Source organism: Carcharhinus amblyrhynchos, chromosome 1, assembly GCF_965287045.1.
Source record: "Carcharhinus amblyrhynchos chromosome 1, sCarAmb.v2.hapA, whole genome shotgun sequence".
NCBI classification, from domain to species: Eukaryota; Metazoa; Chordata; class Chondrichthyes; order Carcharhiniformes; family Carcharhinidae; genus Carcharhinus; species Carcharhinus amblyrhynchos.
The window spans coordinates 119,992,769-120,010,568 of NC_137324.1; the positions used below are offsets into that span (position 1 = coordinate 119,992,769).

General features: G+C 41.5%; 1 protein-coding gene across 1 annotated transcript in view; it reads right to left on the reverse strand.

Moving 5' to 3' along the window:
- LOC145344555 (ankyrin-2-like) overlaps positions 1-17,800 on the reverse strand; it is an 831,416-nt gene that overhangs the window by 534,037 nt on the left and 279,579 nt on the right. Inside the window, exon 3 of the mRNA XM_080191753.1 lies at positions 70-162. Within this exon, the coding sequence (XP_080047879.1) occupies positions 70-162 (93 nt within the window). The remainder of the gene's footprint in view (positions 1-69; positions 163-17,800) is intronic.

A 17,800-nucleotide genomic window follows, 5' to 3' on the forward strand; every position in this document is an offset into this window, starting at 1 on the left:
ATCTCAAGATTCCTTTCGAGCTTATGACAGAAGTCCAGCACTACAAGTACGTGCTTATTAAGCCTTTACCTCCTGACGACTTGGGACCATCTGATCCTGGAAAGTTACCCTGTGACGTAACAACCTCTCCCGGGGAGTGGGGGTGATTTCACTCCCACCTTGCTGTCATGTGGGAATCAAGAAAAGAAGAGTCATGGTGTAAGAAATGAAATCATTGGCAATGCAGTGTGGTATTATATTGTTAGCAAGCAAATAACAGGAGCTTTCAATTCCTGTAATTCAAACTGCTGCAAAGTGACATTTCACTGATAAGCAACCTTCTGTGACTGACAGGGATGAGCGTTCAACCAAACTGAAAACCCAAAGCAGTCAAAATTTAATATTTGAATTTATTCACAAAAGATATGAGTTTTCAAGGTTTTGTTCCTTTGAATTTGATAGTTGTAGCTCAAGTAATAGCACTTAAACGACTTTTGAAGATTTGATTCCTGGCCAATCTGTTGAAGAACAGGAGACCACATTCCTTAATTGTAAATACAACTCCAATCTTCAGAGATCTTATAAGAACTGTTCGATTCTTGATGGTCCTGTAATTGTAGCACTTTAGGTGTTTTCTCTTAAGGGAGGAGGGGGGCAGATTACAAGCACACGATAGGTTTATAATGATCTTATATATAAGTATGTATTTCAATTTCCACAATCACTTAGGCAGTTTGGCAGGGAGAGTGAGAAGGATATCGGCAGGGACGTATTTAGTTTCAGTAGTCCTGTTTAGACTCTGTATCAAAGTATATTGTCTGGTATCAGTTGTTAGGTAAACAAAAATAGTTTTACATAAGAACATAAGAAATAGAAGCAGGAGTAGGCCATCTAGCCCTTCGAGCCTTCCCCGCCATTCAATAAGATCATGGCTGATCTGAAGTGGCTCAGTTCCACTTTCCCGCTTTCTCCCCATAACCCTTAATTCCCTTGTCTACCAAAAACCTATCCACCCATGTCTTAAATATATTTAGCGAGGTGGCCTCTACCACATCAACGGGCAGAGAATTGCAGAGATTCACCACCCTTTGAGTGAAGAAGTTCCTCCTCAACTCTGTTCTAAACTGCTGCCCCCCCCCCTTATCTTGAGGTTGTGCCCTCTAGTCCTGCTGTCCTCTCTGAGTGGGAAGAATCTCTCTACCACTACCCTATCCATCCCCTTCATTATCTTATACGTCTCTATAAGATTCCCCCCTCATCCTTCTAAATTCCAACAAGTACAAACCCAGCCTATTCAGCCTCTCTTCATAGTTCAACCCCGTAATCTCCGGTATCAGCCTAGTGAACCTCCTCTGCACTCCCTCCAAGGCCAAAATATCCTTGCACAAGTGCGGCGACCAAAACTGCACACAGTACTCCAGCTGCGGCCTCACCCATGCCCTGTACAGTTGCAGCAAGACCTCCCTGCTTTTATATTCAATCCCCCTTGCTATAAATGCCAGCATTCCATTTGCCTTCCTGATCACCTGCTGCACCTGCAGGCTGGGTTTTTGCGACTCATGCACAAGGACCCCCAGGTCCCTCTGCACCGTAGCATGCTGCAGCTTTTCACCCTTTAAATAGTAGTCCCTCCTACTATTATTCCTGCCAAAGTGGATAACCTCACACTTGCTAACATTGTACTCCATCTGCCAGGTCCTCGCCCACTCGCTTAGCCTATCTAGATCTCTCTGCAGACTTTCCACACCCTCCGCACAATTTGCTTTTCCACTCACCTTTGTGTCATCAGCAAATTTCGACACCCTACACTCAGCCCCCTCCTCCAGATCATCTATATAAATGGTAAATAGCTGAGGCCCCAGCACTGATCCCTGGGGCACTCCACTAGTCACCAACCGCCAATCCGAATAGCACCCATTGATACCAACCCTCTGCCTCCTATTAGACAGCCAATATTCTATCCACACTAACATCTTACCCCCAACTCCATGCCCCCTAACCTTCTGAAGCAACCTTTTGTGCGGCACCTTATCAAACGCCTTCTGAAAATCGAGAAACACCACATCCACCGGTTCCCCTCCATCTACCGCACTAGTCACACCCTCATAGAATTCTAACAAATTCGTCAGACACGACTTCCCCTTAACGAATCCATGCTGCGTCTGCTCTATCAAACAATTTTTCTCAAGGTGCCTTGCTATTTCTTCTTTGATGACGGATTCAAGCATTTTTCCCACAACAGACGTTAAACTAACCGGCCTATAATTCCCTGCCTTTTGCCTGCTACCCTTTTTAAACAGCGGCGTAACATTAGCCGTTTTCCAATCTTCCGGCACTTCCCCGGAATCCAGCGAGGTTTGGAAAATAATCACTAAGGCATCTACTATCACCTCTGCCATTTCCTTCAGAACCCTGGGATGCATTCCATCTGGTCCTGGGGACTTGTCCACCATCAGTCCCACTAGTCGATCAAGCACTACCTCTCTAGTGACCGTGATCACATTCAGGCCCTCAACTCCTACCATCCTCCTATCTTTAATACCTGGCAAACTATTTGCGTCCTCCTCCGTGAAGACCGAGGCAAAAAACTTATTTAAGGCCTCAGCCATTTCCTCATCCCCCACCACTAAATCCCCCCTCTCATCCTCTAAGGGTCCAACATTCACCCTAGCCAGCCTCCTCCTCTTTATATATTTATAAAAATTCTTACTATCTTTTTTATATTTAGTGCTACTTTAGCTTCATAGTCTATCCTTCCTTCCTTTATCATCTTCTTTGTCAATCTTTGTTGATTTTTAAACCTCTCCCAATCTTCTACTCGCCCACTACTTTTAGCCACTCTAAACGAATCAGCTTTTAATTTAATACTCGCCTTTATCTCCTTCGTTATCCACGGCTGATTATCCCTTCTCCTGCGATCCTTCTTTACCATTGGAATAAATTTCTGCTGAGCACCGAAAAAGATCTCCTTAAAGATCCTCCACTGTTCCTCAGCAGTCCTACCGACCAATCTGCACCCCCAACCTACATTTGCCAATTCCTCTCTCATCCTATCGTACTCCCCTCTGTTCAAACAGAGGACACAGGTCCGGGACCCTACTTTCTCATCCTCCATCTGCATCAAAAACTCAACCATACAATGATCACTCTTCCCAAGAGGATCCCTCACAACAAGGTCCCTAATTCTACCTGCCTCGTTACACAACACCAGATCTAAGATAGCTCGCTCCCTCGTCGGTTCTGTCACACAGTGTTCAAGGAAACTATCCCGGCAGCATTCCAAGAACTCTTCCTCAAGCCCACTGCATCCGACATGGGTCAACCAATCAATATGTAGATTGAAATCCCCCATAATTATCGCTGTTCCATTTCTGCACGCATCATTTATTTGCATGTTTATAACCCGCCCCACCTCCAAGTTATTATTTGGGGGCCTATAGACCACGCCCACCAGCATCTTCCTCCCCTTGCTGTTCCTAATCTCCACCCACAAGGATTCCACGTTCTGCTCTTTGGAGCCTATATCTTCCCTTACAACCACCCTGACGCTATCCTTAATCAGCAGAGCTACCCCTCCCCCCTTTTCCTCCCGTCTATCCTTCCTAAACACTTGATACCCCGGACACTCAGCTCCCAGTCCCTGTCACCCTGCAACCACGTTTCCGTAATGGCCACCAGATCATATCCATTTGTGCTGATCTGCGCCACCAGCTCATTCACTTTGTTCCGAACGCTTCGTGCATTCAGATAAAGTGTCTTTATTCCAGCCTTTATCTGGACCCTATTTGAAGGAATGCTACCAACCTTTCTCATGCCCCCTACTCCCTTTATTATTGGGACATCCTCAACCTTTTCCCGTACCTGTACCCTCTCCTTTAAGGGATTTATATTTGTATTGGTAAACATTAGAAATAAGATTTAGTTTAAGGTGGGCTTAATTTAATATTTCTAAACCTGAGAAGGTAAAACAATGAACATCTCTCAACTCCACCAGAACAAACTGGACCAGACAACAGAGTTGCAAAGATGCAGGCTTCCTAAGGAATAAGTTACAATCCAGATAACCTGGGAATTGGGACAGAAAGATTGTCTAAGGCAACTGGAGTTCAAAGAACAAAATGAAAATATCAGATGAATTCAAGGAAAAGTAAACAAAGTGTTCTGAGTTAATAAGACAATTGCAGTAATCAGTTTCAAAGTGGGACAGCAGACTTCACTGATAAATGAAATGTTTGATGCCATTGTACTAGAGTCTGGGAACCGACAGTTAAAGCTATTGTGAACCATTTGTACAACAGTCAAGAGAAAGAAATTCTAAAGGGGAAGTTGAAACTCCTGGACTAGATTTGCTGTTAAAAGTGGAGCAGAAGCTTTGTTTAAAAGCATCTTTTGGAAAACCTGGACTGAATTTTGTAATGCAAACCACTAATGGAAAGCATTATTCGCGCCACAAAATCCCCACAGTACAGAAAGAGGGCATTCAGCCCACCAAGTCTGCACTGACTCTCCAAACAGCATCCCATTCAGGCCCTCCCCTCTGCCCTGTAGCTAATCCACCTAACATATACACCTTTGGACTGTGGGAGGAAACCCTTGCAGACACAGGGAAAATGTGCAAACTCTACACATACGGTCACCCAAGACCGGATCCGAGTCCCTGGCACTGTGAGCCCACAGTGGGTAACTACTGTGCCACCATGCTGTCCATGAGGGAAGATTTTAAAGTGTGTATTTGGGAATGGAGTTTGGAAACACTAGTGTGATAATCATCTGGAGTGATTCTGGGGAGAAAGCTATGAACACTAACTTGGGTTCAGAGCAGAGTGCATGTATTTGACCACAGTTATGCTATGTACTTAAAAGGGACTTTGTATGTTAATGAGACTATTGTAGTTTAAAATGTACTTTGTAGTCCATGTTAATCTTCATGTAATTATTAAGCGAAAGAGGGAGTAAAGGAGTATTGTGTTATAATCCATTTTTTCATGTTTTTTTTGCTGTTATTACAACTAATTCGTGGTTCTGTGAATCTGTCCTCCACATTTTTGAAACAAAAAATAAAATTTAGTCTTTTGAGTCAGGGTTCCTTTCTGGAATCTTCCATCCAGTTATAACATCAACTGGAATTGTAACATGGTCTTGAGTGTTGCTGCAGGTAGGAGTTGCATTAACATGCTCCGTTGATCCTGTCATGTGTTTATATGCCAGCCTAGTGGTGCATATGTATGTGACGTATGGAAGTTTAATGGGGGAATATGCTTCTGTTCCTTGGTTTCTCAAGAGAAGATAGCACATTGCTCTGGGCTGTCAGGATCGTTTTTTGACTTGGCCTTTATGAATAGATAAACTTGTATCTGCCAAAGCCAAAGCCAAAACTCAAACGCTCATCCCTAGTGAATAGTGCAGGAACATTATTGTATTAATGTGGGGGTTCCCATCTAATTTCAATAATTAATATTGGTTTTCAGCATATTTTAAGCAATTGGATAACACCTCCACGATAAATTCAAATAAACACACAAATATCCTGCACTTTCACAATTTTTTGCAAGCAGCATTCATTTAAAATATACTGAAATGTGCATTTCACAAATCCATTACGTGAATAACGGATTGCGTGAATCTATATGAAACATATAGACAGATAGTAGAAATTGAACAGGAAATAAAATCTTAAGGAAAGAAATCAAGCTTTTAGAGACAGGCTCCTTTTTAGTTAAACAGTTTTCTTAACAACTCCAAGAGCACATGCAGTGCAGCATATGTAAAGCCATTCTGACCCCTCCCCTAAGTTTGGAGGGAGGTTAAGCTATTTTTTTAATGAGTAGCTAATATTGCACAAGCAAAATGAGAAGAGAGGCACAGATGCTGCAAAGGGGAAAAGTAGGAGTGAAGTGTCTAAAAGCAAAATGTAGCTATCCAGGCCAGGAGGAATTAAAGCATCGTCACAAAAGGTTAATGTTATTCACTTGCTGAAGTATTCATGGAATAGTTTGAATATTTAACCTCATTAATTTCATGTCACTTGCGACTACATTCTTACCTAGAATTACCAGTGACACTTTATGGGCCAAATAATACAGAGATGATCACAGGTTTGTTGCTTTAGAATTTTGTAGCAGCTGGACAATAATGAGATGGTTTTGAAGATTTTGTTCTCTCCTCCATCTTTTCCCTTTGAATTTTTCCCCTGTATCTGCCTCATCTGAAAATAGCAACTCACGCAAACTTCTGACTCTCCTGATCTTTTTGATTACCACTTTTCATGGGATGGCAGTGTGTGTCAATTGGTTATGTGTGCAGTGGAAGCCTTAACCTGTTCTCAGCCATCATTCAGATTTTATTTAGCAGAACTTATGCCGAAAAATCAGGACTAGGAACCCAATTTATTTTCTTCCCTAACATGGCATCCTGAAGGCAACTGCAGTATCACCAGAAAGACCCTTTTAAAATCAACCAATTAACCCCCACCAATCAAGCCAGCTCCTTTCTAGTTTGTACTATTTCACGTTGCGTTGCCAAGAAGCTTCTTCTGACCATGTTAATGGTTTATTTCAGCTATGGTGTGCAGAGATCTGTCATTGTAACAGAAATATATCACCAGCATGACAATGAAACACAAAGGTGATCAAAAGAACCCACAGTCAGGGATATCTGGCAAAGTGCTGACTCTGACTTGCTAATCACTGTGAGCAGGTGCCATTATTTGTTGGTGATCCATCATGGTTGTCAACATTCAACTGTCGCATTTTGGGATGTCTCAAGATGGAGGTTACAACAATGAGCTTCACTGATTTTTCCTGAACTGGGGTTGAATTTCTCTGCATTTCTTTTTTTTTAACTCAACTGGTCTATATTTGAAGCCAAGTGAGAAAAAATGAACCAAATTGAAATCTTACATTTAATTAATGTATTTTTTAAGAGATAAAAAGAGAAAATCAACTAAGTAAGCTCCGTATTCATTCTGCTCTGTTGATTGATGCATCACCCTAATTATTTGAATTGCAGCTGTTTTTATCTATTCAGTTTAGACCAGAATGAATGATGGACAGACTTTCTCTTTCATTCTGATTCAATCTGAATAATTACGGCTGTGCATTCAATCACTGCTGGACACTTAAGCTGTTCTGAAGTAAAACCATTTGTAGGCAAGAACACATAGGTTAGGACACAACTGATCTCTGAAAGGGACTTAAGATTTATGACTTGGTTGTGATCTACCAAATATAAATTCTAAACAGCATCATCCAAAGCCTTTTTTATTTGAATGATAAAATAAGTCGAATAGTATTGACAAATCCAATATCAGCAGTTTCTGCCCGTCAAAAATGAAAATTACTCCCCAGATTTTCCTTCAAAGCCATATTCAAACCCTTATCAATACTGAGTATTTATGATTGTTTTACATTGTTGCAGCAATGGGTCCTTTAGAACCAACAGTGAATAAAATTTTTCCATTATTTCAATTATCACTAAACCCGAAACAATGAAATCTGGCTTCCAAATAGAAATCTATGACAATATGTAAGAGTTAAATGTTTAAATTGCATTTCAACCACAAAGCTTCACACATCAGGACTGTATAAGAAGAATTTGAACTTCAAATAATGACAAGTAATGAACTTTATGTTGTGGTCAAGTGACCCATGACCTCCAGCATTGTTACAGAAATATTGATATTTTTTCATGAGTATGGCTAAAAACTCAAAACACGGAATCCAAGGTTAAACTTAGCCAAGCTCTGCAATTTGGTAACTGCAGAGCCGGAACAGGCAGTATTTATGCAGCAAGTCTTTGGACAATCAACTTCCCATTAAAACCAGACAGTCCTGGAGCTGCCTGGCTAGGTGCTCACAGCCACAGTGTTTCGCAACGAACCGCTGTTTACAGCTCCAGCAAACCTGCTTTGTTAGAACACAAAGCATGCTTGGTGGCACCAGCTCAGTAGAAGGCCAGAGGCATAGCGTTACAAGGACAGCGTACCACAATCCTGCGTACCCTAACCCTGCAGGTCAACACCCAATTCCTGTGTGGCAGAATGAAGGGAGTGACAGAAATAGGGGAGGCTCCTACAGGAGTTATCCACCCATATACGCCCCTACTGCAGAGAGAGGGAGGGACCTGCAGCAGAGAGGTTCTAGGCAACAGCCACCAGAGGATGAAAGGTTATAATCGTAGTTGCACAGGCTCCTTTGTTAGAGATTGTAGGGCACCCTATCAACAAGCAGCACCATAGGAAAAGAACAGAGACCCTGACCGTTGCCGCTAGAGGGAATGCCAATGAAGGCAGCGGTAAATTTAATGGGGGAAATGACACACTCCAGCCGCCTATATCCTGAATTGGGCACACACCCTACAGCATGACGGTGCCAGGATGTTCAGCGCTAAGTTGGATAGCGTAGGGCGACCTCTGATAGAAGATGAGGTAGGAGGCCACCATGTCAAGTTCCTATGGAATGCGGGGGATCCAAAACTACCCTTAACACATCCCACAATTTAGATAATACATGGCACATCCATAGGAAGATCATCCTTGGTGGTTTCACAGGGAATCTATAGGAGGGGGCAGAGGCGGACTCTTTAGAATTTAAATTGGGAAAAATGATTCGTCACCACCCAGCAGTGCTAATGAATCTCCACTCAGAAGCAGGACACACTCTGGGCTAAGACCTTACGTGGAGGTGTAATCTGTCTTTCGACCCAGCAAATTGCTGCATTTGGTAGGTGTCCAAAGCTGATAAGGCCCCAGAAGTTGCCACAGGCAGGTATTTAGAAAGAGTTTGTACCATGGGCAAGTTATGGATTAAACCCATTGAGATAACAAATGATGCGGCAGCAGAGGTAATTCTGGCAAAGTACACAAAGTTATTCGCCAATCGTAAACACAACTGCGATCACATGACTGGTGAGGTAGTGACTGACGGACCAGACCCAAAACTGCAGACACAGTACACCATTCTGAAGCAGGCAAAGGGGGAAGTAGCCAAGAGCACCAACAGCTGACTGCAACAGGGAGTCAACAATTCACCAATCTGGCCAATTAGGACACCGGACGGCTCTTGATGACTTAATATTGACTAAAGAGAATGAAATAAAACCATACCAATTACAGCACCTACAGAGTGAACCAGCCCCAAACCATGATGCAACAGGCCCCACGAGCAAAATATTTTACAGTGCTGGACATTAGCAATGGATTTTGGTCTACACCACTCTACAGGCAAGCCCAGTTTTTTTAATACAACTTTGCTTTTCCATTACAGGGCCAGCAATATACATGGACCCGCTTGCATCAGGTTTCCACAACTCCCCTCTATCTTTCACCAGAGTTTGGCTAAAGGGCTGGAAACATTTTCCTGATTGGACTGCTTAACACAATACATATTCGACTTCCTCTTACAGACTGACATGGACATTTAGAATTACTGAAGGAACTGTTAACCCTCCTCACCACCCTAGGATTAAAGATTAACCCAAAGAAGGCACAAATCATGAGTTCCCAGGTCTCAGACTTGGAAACTGTGATAGTTCTGGGGAAACAGGAGATAGAAAAGAAGCGCAGTGAGACCATAGCCCATTCTGCGCCCTCACCCTGCTACCCTTCCTCAGAGATGGGAGCTCACTGCGTTCTTTTCTGGACCTAATAAGATATTGTCATAACTACATTAGTCGTTTTACCACTAAAGCCACCCACCAGTTTCACTGATCAACATAAGTGCAGAAACCATTAAAATTAAGGAAAGAACATCCGCCTTTCACATAATTTGCTGCACAGCTTAAATCCAGACAGTTCCAATGCATCATATGACTCTCTTGGATTTTCAGCAGGGTATATAGATTTCTGCCCCAAATTTCTAATATGCAGTCCTATTGCTCAAAACTCTATCAGAATCGTTAAAACATAAAATGTACTTTCTCCCCATGCCCCTGCTTATCTTGCCGTGTCATTCCTTCAATTTGCTCACGGGATCTGACAAGGCCAGCATTTGTTGCCTATCCCTACTTGCCCTTGAGAAGGTGCTGGTGAGCTGAATCCTTGAACTGCTAAGTCCATTTGATGTAGGAACCCCAAAATGCTGTCAGGAAGTGAGTTCCAGGATTTTGACAAGTGCAAGAACAGTGATATAGTCCCAAAGTCAGGATGGTGTGTAACACAGACGGGAACTTGTAGGTGGTGATGTTCCCGTGTACCTGTTCTTCTTGTCCTTCTAGGCAGTAGAGGTCATGGGTTTGGAAGATGCCGCAGAAGGAAACTTGGCAAGTTGCTGCAGTGCATCTTATGGATGGTACACACTGCTGTCACAGAGTGCTGCTGCTGGAGGGAATGTTTAAGGTAGTAGATGGAGTGCCTATCAACAGAGCTGTTTTGTCCGTTCTTTATTACTGCTGGAGATACGTTCATTCAAACAAGTGGGGTGTACTCCTGGATTGTGCCTTGTAGATGGTGGCCAGGCTTTGGGAAGTCAGGAGGAGATTTCACAGCATTCCCAGTCTCTGATCTGGTCTTGTAGCCACAGCATTTATATGGCTGGTCCAGTTAGGTTTTTAGTCAGGATATTAATGGTGGATGATCCAGTGATGGTAGTGTTGCTGAATGTCAACAGGCGATGGTTAGATCTTCTCTTGTTGGAAATCATCATTTCTTGGTACTTGTGTGACATCAGTATTAATTGCCAGTTATCAGTCCAAGTCAGAATGTTGTCCAAATCTTGCTACATGCAGGCACAAATTGCTTCAGTAGCTGAGGAGTGGTGAATCGTACTGATCATTGTGTAATCATCAGTGTACATCCATTCTTAATTTTATGATGCAGGGAAAGTTAATGATGAAGCAACTATAGATTGCTGAGTTTAAGAGATTACACCAAGGACCTTCTGCAGCCTGCACCACCATTCAATACAGTCAAGGCTAGCCTAATGCCATTTTCCTGCACACTCCCCATCTCACTCGATTTCGTGAGTGAAATAAAATCAGCTTTAAATATATTCAATAATGGAGTAAAGTAACAGAATGTGTCATTGACTACAATAAAATGTCACTTACTCACCAAACCCTGGTCGTTGATGCTCAGTTTGGGCACACACAGCCAAATAGGGACTGATAGAAGTAATTTCTTCACTCAAGCTGTTGTGAACCATTGGATACCTCTATCCCAGGAGATTGTGGCCACCCACGATCACGTTGAAAGGTGGAGCAGGTTTGATGAACTATATGGTTAACTCATTACTTATGTTCTTATTTGACTGAGTGTGGCATCAAGAAGCCTGAGAAAAATTCAAGTCAAGGGAAATCAGGGACCTTTCCACTGGTTGAAGTCATACCTCGCACAAAGGGAGTTGGCTGCGGTTGTTGGACATTAATAATCCCAGCTCTAGGACATTGCTGAAAGACTATTACCCAAAGGGATGTGATAATGTGGGACTCTTCAGCATAGGAAGTGTAAATAGACTCATTTAACTGGAAGCTCAACAAGAATATGAGGGAGACGAGAGTAGATGGTTATGGAGGTAGATTTGAAGGAGGAGGATGGGAGCATAAACACTAGCATATACTGGTGAGTCAAATGGCCTGTTTCTGTGTCGTATAGTTCATGTAACTCTATGTATGTAATTATCCTACTTTACGTGGAGGACATTAGTCCAGATCTGTGGATTACTAGTTCAGTAGCATTATTGCTATGCTGTCTGGCTGCAAGGTTCGTTACTTAGTCTTAACTAACCAAATAAACACATCATAAACTATGCCAAACACAGGATATTCACAACAGGAGTTTATTTCATCCATAGGAACTTAAATTGGAGCCAGCATGCAGTGAAATGTTAAATTAATTACTTAGCAAAAGTTTGAAATTTTGTGTTCATTTTTTTCTCTACAATGTCCATAGTAAATTTGACTGTAAATTGCAATTTACTTACCGCCATGAAACCCAACAGTTTATATTACACCACTTCAGAAATCGGTAAATTGAAAATGGAAGTGAGAAGTAAATGGTTAAAAACCCTGTACTATTATTGATTTTTCACTCAATAATCAATGAGGATGGGCACAACATCAGCTTGTATGATTATTTATTCCTCTTCTTTTCAATTTTAGACTATATCAGGAAAAGGACACCTAAATTGACTATATGTATGTCTTTATCATAGAATTGCTTGTATTAAAAAGACACATGCTTACCTCAAGTCTTTCACAGTATACACAAAAAATCGAAGTGGCCAAATACCACAGTACGTAAAGAGGGAATTTTCTTTGGTCTCCACTAAGTGTGCCTCAATTGCAACCCAGGAAAATCTCAAAATCTCCCCATACCTAGAAAGTTCTAAACCCAAATTATATGGAATATTGGTATAACTGGTATTTTTAAGAATACATGAAGAAACGCATACTTTTTAATTATCACTGGGTTTTTCTTCAGGCAGCTTTTCCACCACATCTTCTGCCTGAAAAGGGCCCAATGGCTGAAATGCCATTTCATTTTAATGCACATTGTACGATCAAGTTTGAAGCTGTCACATTGTTTACATCTGAGAAATCTAAGCGAGGTAAAGCCATTTTTACGCAAGATTATATTTTTATTGCGACAGCACGGAAAAATATGACAATGCTAGTTTTTCCAAGCACAGCTAACTTAGACCAATGATGTATTTATTTTTGAGGAATGTTCCCCATGATAATTACAAAAGAGATAGAAATAATTATTTCAGTTTAAATTACCCAAATAAATTGGTCGAGCACTTCATGGTAACTTGACTTCACTGTTTAATTGTATGCAATGCCACAGCAACAGGCATAAAATAATGTTACATATCCGGGTCTATTCTAAAATTCAATCTTTTTGTCTAGAAAGTAGCAGCATGCCAGAGAGATCAGAAACATATTGGTTACTATTAGAAAAATATCAACATTCATTCCTTTGCCAGCCACAGCTATGCACCAGCAAAACCAGCAAGAGTGAAAAACTATTGCAGACAAACAACCAGCAGTTACTGCTGATCGAGTTCTTCCATTTTCTTTTTCATCTGCTTTTTATGAAAATTTCAATGGCACACTCAGCAAGTCATATTGCTGCAGCAATACAATCCAGATAGATTTCCATAGCAACCAGTTGTGACTCATTACTTACAAATTCCAGACATCTATAACATGACCTTTCAAAAGAAGACAACTGTCTATAATATAGACAAGACGCAATTAGGCCTTAGCTATAAATTCACATTGATGCAGCATTACTGAGATGTTATCTGTACTGTTAATATTTGTACGAGTCCTTGGCCATAACTAGAATGTTACAAATGTGCTGGATTAGGCTGGTATGGATTTAAGGGAAAATAATGTTATTCCTATCTTTAAGTGTCCATCAGATATTCAATTTAATTTTCTCATTGTTGGATATGTCCAAAGACCGTATTTTCAACATTTTTTGAGAATATTTAAATGATACAATAAGAATAATTTGACTTTAAGCAGACCAGTGGAAGCTGATGTGATTGAATTGGCTATCTGTTCTTCACCCTATCAATTGTATAATGGGCTATCAATTTGATCCAGTCAAATTCCAGGCAAGCCAATCCCTTCTTTAAGTGGACCAGCAGAGATAATATAACTTTCACTGGGTGACACACGTCAGCCATGCATATATGCCTGGTATATAAATCAGGATTTCTAAGCCAGTTGAGCTAGTTCTGAGGTGAGGGCAGAGAAGGCACTTAATGAAGGGGCGAGCTTGTCAGTTAACAACATGATCCTGTGGGTCTCCCACTCAGGTGTTGGTTTATCAGGAATGCTATAGAGAATTTACTTAAGGAGTTCTTTCAACAACCCAACAAGTAAACAAACTCAAATTAACTTAGGGACAAATTAAGAGGGGCAGCCCCCCAAGGACTTACTTAAGGAGTCTGACTGGATCAACTTGACAGCTCATAATACAATTGATAGGGTGAAGAACAATTCAATCCTGTCAGCTCCCCACTGGCCTGTTTAGAGTCAAATTATCCTTGTTGTATTACTTAAATGTTCTCAAAAATTTCTGTCTACCATAACTCTACCAATGGACATTATCCCCAGGAAGTTTGGCACTCTTGTACTGAGAAACCACAATTCTTAATTTAATTAATCCTAAATAAGTACATATCACTATAATGATCAGTTTTGTTACATTCATTAAATTAGTATCATGTATGAATTTGTGACAATTGGCAATGGAATTCAAATTTACCAACAAGGAGCCATGGGATATGCTATGGGATTTCAGCAGAAAGTTTGATTTTCAACTCTTTATAACTCTTTAGGGGTGGCACGGTAGCACAGTGGTTAGTACTGCTGCTTCACAGCTCGAGTTTCCTGGGTTCAAATCCCGGCTCAGGTCACTGTGTGGAGTTTGCACATTCTCCCTGTGTCTGCGTGAGTTTCCTCCGGGTGCTCCGGTTTCCTCCCTCAAAGATACGTGGGCGAGGTTGATTGGCCATTCTAAATTGCCTCTTAGTGTCCCAGGATGCATAGGTTAGAGGGATTAGTGGGTAAATATATAGAGATATGGGGTTAGGGCCTGGCTGTGATTGTAATTGGTGCAGACTTGATGGGCTGAATGGCCTCTTTCTGCACTGTAGCATTCTATGATCTAAAAACAGCAGGTTTTTCTTATACATAAGCAAGCTTTCTTCTCAAATTACTGCTAACTGCACCTGATCAAACATAGGCATTCTCAAAAAGTTTCCAGTGTAGAATTCTGCTTCAACATCTGAATGGAAAACCCTGCTTGGGGGAAGATGAGCAGTAAATTTATGCATGCAGGGTCACAATCCTGTAGTGAAACCTGGTCATGTTTTCTTCTAATTAGTAAAGGACATTCACACCAGGCTCAGTTATTGACATAACCCTTTGTCCAACGTTGTAGTCTGCTCTGCACCCAAGTAATATTTCCAGCCAGGTGCTAATGACAATATGCTGCCTCATTGGAACTGTTTCCGCACTTAATGAAACGTGCATGTGGGAATTCAGTCTTCCTTCCAATAAACAATCATTTAGGGTATAACAAATGCTGACCTACCCAGTGACACCCACATCCTGTAAAATAATTTTTTAAATGCTGGAATCTACCACATAATAAATAATATGACTAGGAAAATTGGGACAAGAACCGCCTAGTCATTAGGTACGCAGTATTTTAAAGGTTTTGAAAATTTTAAAAATTGTATGCTGCAGTTATATAACATCCTCTCAGATAATGCCAAGTTTTCTGCTGCTGAATATCTCTGCATTGTTCCTCCTCAAAAATTTTAAGTTCATTGTCCACTATTCTAATCCCTTCATGTTATTCCAATTAATTTATCTAACTTTTTTTGGCTTTAAATGAACAACTGGCTGGTGATTGTTGTGCTGTGTATGTTGATCATTGTTATGGCAAACTTACATCTTTAAGAATGACATATCTTAAACTACTGACAATCTTTACACATCTTGATTGGATGTGATAGATTAGTCCAGTGACTTGTCGGCAGTCTGTAAACTTCATTTCAAAACAAGGGGCATGCTGCTTAGGACCAAGGTGAGAAATTTCTTTAACAGCTCGTTGTGAATCTTTGGAATTCTCTATCCCAGGTGACTGTGGAAGCTCAATCATTGAGAACGTTGAGGTAGAGATTGATAGATTTCTGGATGACATTAACTTCAGGGTTATGGGGATAATGTGTGTAGAAGGTATTGACATGTCCAATTAGCCATGATCGTATGGAATAGCAGAGAAGGCTTGGAGGGCTGAATGGCCTACTGCTGTTCCTAAGCAGCATTGGTGGAGTTTAAAGGTACTACTCTTAGCCTCTCAATAAATACGTTCCTCAAATAATTTCACCAATCCTTCTGTAGGATCAGTATCTTTATGTCAAAGAGAAGAATGCAATATGGTGACATGGTGACAAGATGGCAACATTGACTGCTTTATGGGTTGTGCTCAAGTAAACCCAAAAATTAGAAAGCGCTTAATAGCACCACCACTGCAGTCAAGCAGTAACCTGTAACCAGCTAAGGCAGTGGTCACTAAATGTACTGCAACTTGGAGCAAAATTAACTCAAAAAAAAGTTGCAGGAAAATTTTGTAGCATTTGACAGCTATGCAAAGTATTTAAAATCCTGCAAAAAGCCAGATTGTAATTTAAAGATTTCAACACTCAATTGGAAGGCAATAGATCTCCAACCTGAGATTGTTTTGTTCCAATAACACATCATACTAATTTTTTGATCCTCGACATTTACAACATAGATAAACAAGCCATTAATTTAGAACACATCAGGTCTGCCCAACAGTCATTTTAAATTCCAAAAGTAATATGGTCAACTTGAAGATCAATTAGATTGAAGCTCAACTTTGGAATATACCATCTTGAATTCACATCTTTTAGACAACAACCAACAGAAACCACTGATCAATTCATAACTAAACACAGAGACAAGAGGCGACATCATCAGAGCCAGCCAATAGAGTAATCAAACTTGTGATAGCAATGATACCAATAGAAGTATTCCAAAAACGCAACTTGTCCAATCCAATGGTTACACCATTGCTCCAACTGCTACAAAATGGGTGCAAATACAAAGCCATAATGAATAGATAGAAGCTACATGCTATGCATAATTCATCACCATTGGCCAATGCAGACAAGCTATTAAGTAATGCACATGCTTTGACCTCATGCATGCACCCAGAAATTGCCCAGTTTTATGCAAGATATGTGGCTCCAGAAGACATAGGAAGCACCAGTGCAGAAAACGCTGGAGCAAATGGTTCAAAATCATGAGAAGCCACAACCAGAGGTCAGACAGTATGGCGTTCTAATCAACCAAGAGCACATACCAAACAGGGTCAAGACAAGGCCCATGAAGTGTCTAGCAAAGCTATACAGTCAGTTGAAGAAGATGACCAGACCATCGATGTGCAAAGTGAGCCAGCATTCAACATGGTGAATGTCAAAGAAAGTATTGGCACAGTGAAGCCAACAGAAGCCTTTGCCACCCTGCAGATTTTCTGCTGACAGATGAAAGGTCAGCACATAAGAACATAAGAAAAAGGAGCAGGAGTAGGAGTAGGCCATCTAGCCCTTCGAGCCTGCCCCGCCATTCAATAAGATCATGGCTGATCTGTCGTGGCTCAGTTCCACATTCCTGCCCTCTCCCCATAACTCTTAATCCCCTCTCTTATCAAAAACCCATCAACCCGCGTCTTAAAAATATTTAGCGAGGTCGCCTCCACCACTTCAACGGGCAGAGAATTCCAGAGATTCACCACCCTTTGAGTGAAGAAGTTCCTCCTCAACTCTGTTCTAAACCGCCCCCCCTTTATCTTGAGGCTGTGCCCCCTAGTCCTACTATCCTTTCTGAGCGGGAAGAGTCTCTCCATCTCTATCGTATCCATCCCATTCATCATCTTATACGTCTCAATGAGATCTCCCCTCATTCTTCTAAACTCTAACGAGTACAAGCCTAATTTATTCAGCCTCTCCTCATAGCTCAACCCCCTCAACTCCGGCATCAGCCTAGTAAACCTCCTCTGCACTCCCTCCAAGGCTAAAATATCCTTGCGTAAGTACGGCGCCCAAAACTGCACACAGTACTCCAGCTGCGGCCTCACCAATGCCCCATACAGCCGCAGCAAGACCTCCCTACTTTTATATTCAATCCCCCTCGTTATGAACGCCAGCATCCCATTCGCCTTCCTGACCACCTGCTGCACCTGCAGGCTGGGTTTTTGCGACTCATGCACAAGGACCCCGAGGTCCCTCTGCACCGTCGCCTGCTGCAGTTTTTTGCCACGTAAGTAATAACCCTTCCT